The sequence below is a fragment of the Lemur catta genome, chromosome 3, assembly GCF_020740605.2.
Source record: "Lemur catta isolate mLemCat1 chromosome 3, mLemCat1.pri, whole genome shotgun sequence".
In the NCBI taxonomy this organism is placed as follows: domain Eukaryota; kingdom Metazoa; phylum Chordata; class Mammalia; order Primates; family Lemuridae; genus Lemur; species Lemur catta.
The window spans coordinates 120,793,798-120,803,770 of NC_059130.1; the positions used below are offsets into that span (position 1 = coordinate 120,793,798).

The following is a 9,973-nucleotide window of genomic DNA, read 5'->3' on the forward strand; positions in this document are numbered from 1 at the left end:
CTCACATACCTCGATCACGTGTCTGACCCCATCAACGGTGTGCTCGGAGCCGCTGATCTCCAAGGATGCGCCACCCCAGTGGAAATGCATCTGCTGGGCTATGTACCGGGTGCCATCCGCGGTCGTCACTTGCATGGTTGAGGGCAGGCTGATCTGGACTGGAAGAGACCAGGCAGGGCATGGGGTGGGCCAGGTGGGCGTGGAGGGGTCAGGCCTACAGGTGAGGTGGCTTCCCTGGTCACCTCCACCTGCCTGCACCCAGGGCAAGCCAGTAGCATAGGCTAGCTTACAATGCCACGACAAGGGTCACCAAAGGAGAGGGGCACTGGCATACAGGGTGCAGGGTGAGGTCAGGATGGGAGCGGGCACCTCTCCCGGGGTGCACACCTTCCTGCCCAGAACCAGCAGGTCGGGGGCAGGACCACGCAGTGGCAGGTCCCGCTTCTTTGGCCCTAGGGAAAGGGAAAGCCCTGAAAAAATACAGCTGATGGGTGTGGAAACCAGAATTCCACTCGCTGCCTCTGACTGATTTTGGAATTTGCCCAAGGTGTGGGAATAGGAAGTGGGGCTTCTTGGGACTATTTTGATTAATTTTACTACCCAGAGTTAGTATTGTTTGTAAGGTCAAGGTGAGGTTGCTGTCTTCTTCACAACATGGTTAAAATCCTCATCCCATGTAGCCTTCTAGAACTAGCCCAGCTAACAGCCGGCTGTACCCGGATGTCAGAAAGTGTCCCAGCTGGGCTTCGACACTCCTATTTTATGGACAAGGCAGCTGACCCAGGGAGGTGGAAGACTTGCTCAAAGGCACACAGTTCACTAGTCAAGAGCAGATCCGGGCTGAGAACTGAGTGTCTAGGTCCTCATCTCAGACCAGATGTCACCTCGATGTGGCTCAACATGTCTTCAGAAGACAAGAGACCAAATCCCACAGCAAGTCAGGGACACGCAAATTCTTGGCTTGGGATTTAATCTGACTGTGATCATCAACAGATGCATTAAAATGTTCTCTTGTCAGTGGAAAAATGAAGTGTTCTTCCAGCTTCCTCCTGTCTCTCTCCCTACTGATGTCCCACAGGGAGTCACCCCAGTCAGACACCTGCAATATTTCACCAGCTCAGGCCTTAGGGAAGTCCTTGTCTTTTGGAATGAGCTAGGCAAAAAGGAAAAATGGACTGAATGACTAAGAAAAATATCTATGAGGATTTAATTTGGGCCTTGGAAAGGGGCAGACAGCATCTGTCTTGTCAGCAAGGTCTTCCTGTTTAAAGTCATCGGGGTGTGCTCGCTCCGGCAGCACATATACTGAAACTGGAACGATGCAGAGAAGATTAGCATGGTCCCCGCACAAGGATGACACCCAAATTTGTGAAGTGTTCCCTACTTTTTAATAAAAAATTTTAAAGTCATTGGGGCCCCGGCACAGTGGCTCATGCCTTTAATCCCAGCACTTTGGGAGGCTGAGGCAGGAGCATCACTTGAGGCCAGGTGTTTGAGACCAGCCTGTGAAACATAGTGAAACCCTGTCTTCACAAAAAAATTTTAAATAATGAGGTGGGCATGGTGGCACATGCCTGTCATCCCAGCTACTCGGGAGGCTGAGGCAGGAGGATCGCTTGAGCCCAGGAGTTGGAGACTAGTGAGCTATGATCACTCCAATGCATTCCAGCCTGGGCAACAGAGCAAGACCCCATCTTTAAAAAAAAAACAACAAATAATAAGGTCATCAAAGATGGTTGTAAACAAGTAAGTTTTCCTAAAAAACAAATATTAGATATCTGGTACCTGTAACAAATATTAGATACTTGGTACCTGTAACTTCCAAATTGCCTAAAGGAGCAGGCAGCTCTGATTAAATTTATAACGTAATATGCTATAACACAGGAATCTGGCCTCAAAGATTTTAACAGGCCCTTTGGCAGAACAAATGCTTTGTATTTAGAGCTTGAAATGTAGCCGGCTTCAAAAATCAATGCTCGCAAGAAAAAGATGGAAGAGCCTTTAAAAGGAGACGTGCTGAGAGCGACGACGATGGGAGCCTGGGAGCCGAGGGCCAGGCCAGGGCTTCCTAAAGGGACAGTTAACACCACGTGAGCAATTACAGTTCCCCAAAACACAGTTCCCGGGAGACAGACACGTCAGTTCTGGTTACACTGACAGGCCTGCACAGGCCAGGTTGGAAAATGGCAGCAATTCTGAGCTTGTTGCTGTGCTTTTGAAAAGGAGAAGCCAAAATATCTATCCCCAAAAGTCAAACTCTCTGCACCTTCCAGATCAGAAAATGGACTCAACTTACAGAAGAGGTTGCTCCCCTTGATGGGAAACCAATTTAACCAGTTTCTCATCAGACAAGAAAAACCACATCATCCAAGCACTTGCTGTGTTCAAGAAGCAATCAGCAAAGTGTCAAGGTCATGAAAGTCAAAGAAAGACTGAGAAACTGACAGAGCCTGGGGGTACTAAAGAGACAGGACAGCTAAGTCCAATGTGGGATCTGGGAGTTGATTCTGAGCCAGAAGAAAAACAAGAGTAGGAATGTGATGTCATTTAAATGAGGTCTGGAGTTAATCGTATTGTATCATCTTAATTCCCTAGTTCGGTAATAATTGTACTATGGCTAAAAAATGTTAGTGTTAGGGGAAGTGGGAGAAGGGTATATGGGACTCTCTGTATTACTTTTGCAATTTTTCTAGTGGAAAACATTTTTAAATAAAGTTTTTTTTAAAAAAAATAAGACACAACCAGCCTTCAGTCTTCAAAGATTAAAACCTGCTGAGAAATCAGCATCACCCATGGGTGGCTGTTGGGGGTTTATCCTGTTACGTGTAAGTCCTTTCTGCTCAAATGCACCATTCAGTGAATGTTTTCCAATCTGTTCTATGTCAGGCTCTGTGGCAGGTACTGCAATAGAAAGATGAATCAGGGATTGTCCCTGTTTTCAAGGAACTAAGTAAATGGAGTAGCCGTTAGCATGTATTAAGAAAACAGTGCCAGGTATGGTGGCGCATGCCTGTAGTCCCTGCTACTCGGGAGGCTGAGGCAGGAGGATTGCATAAGCCCAGGAATTTGAGGTTGCAGTGAGCTGTGATGAGGCCACTGCACCCTAGCCTGGGTGACAAGAGTGAGACCCTGTCTCAAAAAAAAAAAAGAGAGAGAGAAAACATGCCACTACACACTTATTAGAATGCCCAAGATCCAAAACACTCACAATGAAAATGGTATAACCACTCCGGAAGATGGTTTGCCAGTTTCCGACAACAGTATACCTACTCTTACCAAATGATCCAGCAATCGTGCTCCTTGGTATTTACCCACATGAACTGAAAACTTATGTCCACACAGAAACGTGCAGACAGATTTTATAATATAATAGCTTTATTCATAATGGCCCAAACTTGGAAGCAACCACGATGCCCTTCAACAGTTGAATGAATAAGCTGTCCTTCATGCAGACAATGTACTGTTATTCAGGACTAAAAAGAAATGAGCTACCAGGCCAAGGAAAGATATGGAGGGAACTTAAATGCATATTCCTAAGTGAAAAAAGCCAGTCTGAAAAGGCTACCTGCTGTAGGATTCCAAGTACATGACATCCTGGAAAAGGCAAAACTATGGGGACAGTAAAAGGATCGGTGGTTGCCAAGGGTTAGTGGGGAGGGACGGAGGAAGGGGTGCAGTACAGAGCATTTCTGTGGCTCTGAAACTATTGGCGGATACCTGTCATTATAAATCTATCAAAACCATAGGAGGTACAACACCAAGAGTGAACGTTAATGTAAACTATGGACTTTGGGTGGTAATGATTTGTCAGTGCAGGTCCATCGACTGTAACAAATGTCCCACTCTGGTGTGGGATGCTGAGGGGAGGGGCAGCAGGGAAAAGGGAACCCCACTCTCTGCTCTCAGTATTTTCTGCTCAATTCTAAAAAATAAAGTCTATTAAAATATATAATAATATAGAACAATAACATATATATGTTCCAAGATACAAAAAGAAACCTAGAAAATCAAAATTAACAAATCATGACAACTTTTTTGTTAAATTTGGTATTCATCAAAATTTCATTAGTTTGAAATTTGTAGATTAGTTTTTTTTCTCCTTCAGTAGAATTCCCAATGTGCTTCGAGCTTGCTAAAATATAGCCCATTGTAAAGAGTATAGCCAAATAATTGCAAAAGCTAAATTATAAAAATCTTTCAAAATACTTGACATTAGAAAATATAATTAATGTGAACTTTGGGTGCATTCTGACATGCTGTAGTGTGAGGTGGGGACCCCAAAGGAACAGGCTTTCGGCCTACAGAGATCCAACAGCCCAGAGGAGGAAGGCACCTCTGCAAACTGGAAGGAGGGAGCCATTGCCGGCTCCTGGGAAGCTGGGCTCTCCCTTTACACCTGCCCTCTTCTGGGCCCTCAGCACAGAGCCCCGCACGCAGCAGGTGGTACCAATAGAGTCTCAATCATCACTCCTGGTGACTGTCCAGGTGGGGTTAACAAAGCTTCTCCTCTTCCTTTGGCCTTTTTGCTCCATCCCTTCCACCAAGGGCAAGAACGGGAGGAAGAGCTCCCCCACTTGCCAAGCTGCTGGAAGCTTCAGAGAGTAAACTTTGGAAACAGGAGCGCAACATTAATGATAAGAATGAGACTTTCATTAAATATTTGTGTAAGGCTGGGCACAGTAGCTCATGCCTGTAATCCCAGCACTTTGGGAGGCCAAGGCAGGAGGATCGCTTGAGGCTAGGAGTTTGAGGCCAGCCTGGGCAACACAGTGAGACCCCATCTCCACAAAAAAATAGAAAAATGAGCTGGGCATGGTGGCGAACACCTGTAGGTCCCAGGAGGCTGAGGCAGGAGGATCACTTGAGCCTGAGAGTTCAAGGCTGCAGTGAGCTATGATCCAGGCTACTACACTCCAACCTGAGCAATAGATCCAGACTCTGTCTCTAAAAATAAATGAATAAATATTTGTGCGTTTCTGGGCTCCTGGCCACACATACCTGAGCCCTATTACAGACATGACTTCTCCCACTTGCTACTTTCACCAGCTGCACAAAGGGCAATTGGATTTATTTTCTCAACTGTGCAAATAGGAAAACCAAGTCTGGTGACTTCCATACACCTGTGCGGCAGGCAGTAAGCTCACCCGACCCGGTGGGAGTGATGGAGTGAGAGCTCGAGGTATCCAAGGAATAGACATCTGGGGTCCGGGTCCAGCTTGGCCGTTAGAGACTGTGTGACCTTGAGTGAGCTCCTCGGCCTCCTGAGACCTCTGGTTTCCCACTTAAAACATGTCCCCCTCTTGGGGTGCCATGAGGCTCAGAGGAGATGAGCCCACTTGGGACACCAGGAAGATGTTCTGCAAACGTAAAGCGTGGATTTTACAGTTGCCCAGAATGGACTCCCAAAGTGGGGGTCCCGCAACCTAGCTTCTCCTCTCTGACCTTCACCCCCTTTCTAGTAGGGAACAAAACTAGAGCTTTCTTTTGAAACCCCAGAGAAACACTGGGCCTACCTGTCAGGAGCTTTGAGCTAATCAGACTCAATATATATGGAATATATATGGAATATAGATATATATTACTGTATATGGAATGAACATATATGAACATATATGTGGACTCTGTGGAAGGCCAGCCCAGGGCACAGATGAACAGAAGACACAGGTGAGAAGCTGCCTCGGCACCATGGCCCGTCCTGCCTGGCGCTGGCGGGGCAGGTGGGAGTGGGCGCGGGTGCGAGGATAACGCAGCGGGAAGGAGCCAGCGGGACGGACGGAGGCTGCCGGCTTTGGAGGAGCCATCAGGATTCCAGGCCTCAGGGCCTCAGTGCCCGATGCTGAGCTCTGGAGCTCTGTGGCTCTGTGCCGGCCACTCCCGGCAGGTGTGCCTGTCACCTGCCTTCCCCTGCAGACCGCCAGGGCTGCCTGTGGTGCCACAAGCCCACCCTTACCCGTGTGGCCGTTGTTGGTCATGGAGAAGTCGCCGGCCTGGCTGCCGTAGCCGGTCAGGTTGAGCGGCCTCAAGGACGGGTTGTACTTCACGTTCCTCGTCTGCAGGTCGATGGGTGACTGTTTCTGTCCCCCGCAGGCAGGGTAGTGCAGCGACCAGTGAGCTTCATCCAGCGCCCCCTCTGTGACAGGAGAGAGCAGGTCACAGTCCGAGGCCCCCCAGCCGAGCCCCCGCTGCAGGCCCCTCAGCAGGCCACAGGCCAGGGCCCCGGGCCCACAGGGGCCTTCCAGAAAGCAGACGCAGGGCGTCCGCAAGGAGGCTGACGGGACATCTAATGAACTCCCAGGACCCTGATGACTGGGGGCTTGGGCGCCAACTTCTAACTTCCCCGTGGCACCCACTGGCCCTGGGAACATGACTTAGTGTTTTGAACACAGTGAAAGTCTTTTATACGTAACTTTTTTCCTCTCCTTTGAACTATTTCCAGCTGATAAATGCATAAATGGGGTCCTCGGCTTGGTAGGACTCTGCCGCTGCCGGGGGCTTCTCCTCATTTCCTCTAAATGGCCCAGTTTTCCTTCCAAGCCCCCAGGAACACAGCCCCCTTCTCCCTGTGCTGCAGGAACCCCCTCCCCACTTTCTGGCTCCAGCCCCTGTTATGGGCCCCCAGCATGGCGAAGACCACCTGGGTGTTTCCACCTGTAGATTCCGGGCAACTGGGGAAGCATCAGGCTCAGGGAGGACCTAGAATGGTTAATTGTTTTCAAAATCCGAGGAAGGAAATTTATCTTTTCAGAGATGATTGATAATCACAGGGGACAGAGTAATGAAGGCCAGTTGTCATTACGGGTGACTTGGCCCCCAAACAGCTGCAGATCTTGGTTTTAGCCATTTGCAATTGAAGACCCAACCTCACCCCCGCTTCGGGGTAGCTCTGTGGTGAGTACGTAGCTTGCTTTAGCAAAGGTGTTCGTACGGGGGCCTCTCACAGCTTCTGGGTTTGCCATCAATGGAAAAGTCAATTCTTTATTTCTCTGCTCTTCACTATTTAGTGATTCAAACCCATTTTTAAGCAACTCTTTCCTAGAGGCAGATGCCAAGACCAAGGGACCAGGCAGGAGGCCTCCAGCACAGCCCCTTCTTGGATCCAAATGCTCTGGCCCAGGGCCCTGTCAACACTGGGGCATCTCTCGGAGGTTCCTGGAAGGCGTTTGCAAAAGCTGCCCCCGGAGCCTCCAGTGGCTTTCCAGGAAGCCCACAGTCTCCAGGCTGGCTGAGCCTGGGGAGGACAAGACCTTCATTGTCTGAATTCTCTCTTCCGTAACTTCGGAACCGCACCCAGCTCGGCTGGGCCAGATGAAGCAGAAAGCCCCAGTGCCTTCCAAGCACCTGGCAGGTATGGGGACAGCCTCTGCTCGAGGACAGAGTGATTGGTTAGAGTCGGCCCCTCTGAAGCTGGACTTCCTGGGCCTCCCTGGGTGTCCCTAATACAACTGCCCTTGACTTAATGGGACATACCACCCGCCCTGAATGTGTGCTTCCCGCGTGTCCAAGGGAGGGGCAGATTTTGCAGACAGCAGGCTCAACACTGTCTGCCCCTTCTTCCTGCCACCTGCCAGTGGCCACCAGCCTCCCCTGAGGCCCCACACCACTGTCCAGTGCAGAAGAGAAGGGGCCGCGGGCAGGAGCTCCCTCACTGGCACAGGAAAGGGTGTGCAGTGTTCCGGAGCCCACAGACACGGTCTTCCCACCTTCGGCTCACGTGCGGGCCAGGACCCTTGCTAAATGCCAGGATCTTAAATTTCACATGTTAAAAGTCTGGTTTGGGGAGGCTGGAGACGATGTAAAGGCAACTGGGTTCTTATCAAAATGTGCATGAAATTTCCTAGAAGGAAGTTCCCCCAAGCCCTGCAGCACCTTCTGTGAGGCTACCAGGAGTCCTTTCTAAGAACTTTATTCTCCATGTACATAGAACAATAAAGCAAAAGCTTTTATAATCAGAAGCAGCGGCGTATGCAGGCAGGTGGGGAGTGGTGGCTCACACCTGTAATCCCAGCACTTTGGGAGGCCAAGGCAGGAGGATCACTTGAGGCCAAGAGTTCGAGACCAGCCTGGGCAACAGTGGGACCCTATCTCTACAGAACATTTAAAAATTAGCTGTGCGTGGTGGCTCGTGCCTATACTATAGTCTTAGCTAGTCGGGAGGCTGAGGCGGGAGGATCAGTTGAGCCCAGGAGTTCAAGCCTGCAGTGAGCTGTGATTGGGTCACTGAACTCTGTCTGGGCAACAGAGGGAGATCTGGTCTCAAAAAGTAATAAATAATAAATAAAAAAGCAACAAGGGGGCTCAAGCCAGCCAACACAGAGGGTGGAAAAGATTTCAAAGCAGAAAGCCCACAAGTGAACCAGGGGGTTGTGAAAGGAGAAAGTTATTTCCTCTTTTCCTTACTTGAAGTTTAAGTTCAGTTTGTTCTCCATACATTCCGAGACCTTGGAAAGGCAGCGACCGAACCACAACCAGCAGACGCCACAGCGGGTGTGGGGGCCGCCTTGCCACCCTGGGAAGTGCCAGGCTCCCCTCTTGTCCTCAAGAAGGGGGCTGCTCCCTTCTTTGTTGCAGGGGGAGCCGAGGAGCCATGCAGGGGTGGGGGGCTTACCTGAGTAGGTCCACTGGGCCCCATGCTGGGCCTGGGTGCCCAGGAGGAACAGGGACAGAAGAGGCACCAGGGCCCTCATGGCGTGCAGGTCTGAGATTAGGACTGATTCTGGGGAAGCTCTTCTTTTAAAGGCTCAGGAGCTGTAAATAACAATTTGCCGTGTCCAGCCAGCTGATCCACCCTTTGCTGCACCCACTAAAACAATAACATCCTCCCCACAATGGCTCTTCTGACTTGGTTCGTCGGGCCAGGTGGCCCGAGCACGTGGCTGCTCTGTTCCGAGTCATTACCACATCCAGGTAGTCCATGGGTTCGGTTAACTTAGGAAAAGTCACCGGAAGGCCACACAGTACAGCCATTGTAGACAGGTGACCACAGGAGGGGAAAAGGCCCAAGGCAGGCAGAGGCAGCTTGAAGGCCTTCCCTGCACAGCAGCACTTCCTGTGCCCTTTCTCCTGCCACCGGACATCCGGAATGGCTGCGGGGCATGGCTGGTCCCTGCAAACCCTGCAGGGTTTCACCTGGAACCTCCTGCCTGTCTCAGTAATGGCCACAAGCCACTGCTGCGGACTTACGGCTGCCTCGAGCCAGGCACCTGGGGAAAGGGCCTGGCCCCACGTTCGGGCATGAGGTGGAGGGTCCTAACTAGAGCCACAGAGGTGCCCGTCCTTAGCAGTGCTTGCTCCTGTGTCCCAGCTCATGGGCCACGTCCCACTCTGTTCCTTTGGGCCACCTGAGCTGGCAGGGGCGTCCATGATCCTCCGTGGATCTGTTCTGATAGCTGCAGAGCCCTAGGACACACCCAACCAAGCAACAGAGGTGGCTCCATGGATTGTCTAATCCTTGTGCATCCACTTGGCTAAATAGTCCTTAAAGTTAGCTGAGGGAGAAACTGCCGAGCTTATACCTGCTGACAGGCGGAAGTCCCAGGCCCTTCAGAGAGCCAGAGGGCAGGCCAGGTCCTGTGGGGTTTCCACGCTGGCCAGACACAGAGCAAACCCCCTCCCTCCCTCGTTTAACCCATTGCTCGCCCGTCCCAGGGATGGCAGATGGCAGCACACCTTCACAAGGACGTTAAAGGCAAACTTGGGATCTCCTTACATTTCAAAGGGCTCCCTATTGTCATTTAATTAGGGAACATCTGCTGCTGCAAGGATCTTGCTGGAAACAGATCCCTAAAGCTCAAGAGCTGAAAGAATCTTAAAGAAAACAAAGCGTGGTTAGGAGCTAGGGTTCCGAAGCCAGACAGGGCTCAGATCCCAACTGTGCCAGTTACTCACTGTGTGACCTTGGGCAAGTTACTCAACTGCTCTGTGCCTCAGTTTTCCTGTCTTTAAAAGGAGTTAATGATAGTACCTCACTCCTGGG

The 9,973-nt window shown here is 50.6% G+C and overlaps 1 protein-coding gene and 1 non-coding gene across 2 annotated transcripts in view; one reads left to right on the forward strand and one right to left on the reverse strand.

Annotated features, from left to right (window-relative positions):
• CA6 (carbonic anhydrase 6) overlaps positions 1-8,684 on the reverse strand; it is a 30,422-nt gene extending 21,738 nt beyond the window's left edge. The window contains 3 exon segments of the mRNA XM_045546572.1: positions 10-158; positions 5,951-6,130; positions 8,606-8,684. Of these exon segments, the coding sequence (XP_045402528.1) occupies positions 10-158; positions 5,951-6,130; positions 8,606-8,684 (408 nt within the window).
• LOC123636154 lies at positions 1,282-1,388 on the forward strand. The gene has a single exon (XR_006734363.1). It is a non-coding gene; the product is annotated as a U6 spliceosomal RNA (small nuclear RNA).
• Positions 8,685-9,973: the final 1,289 nt, after the last annotated feature.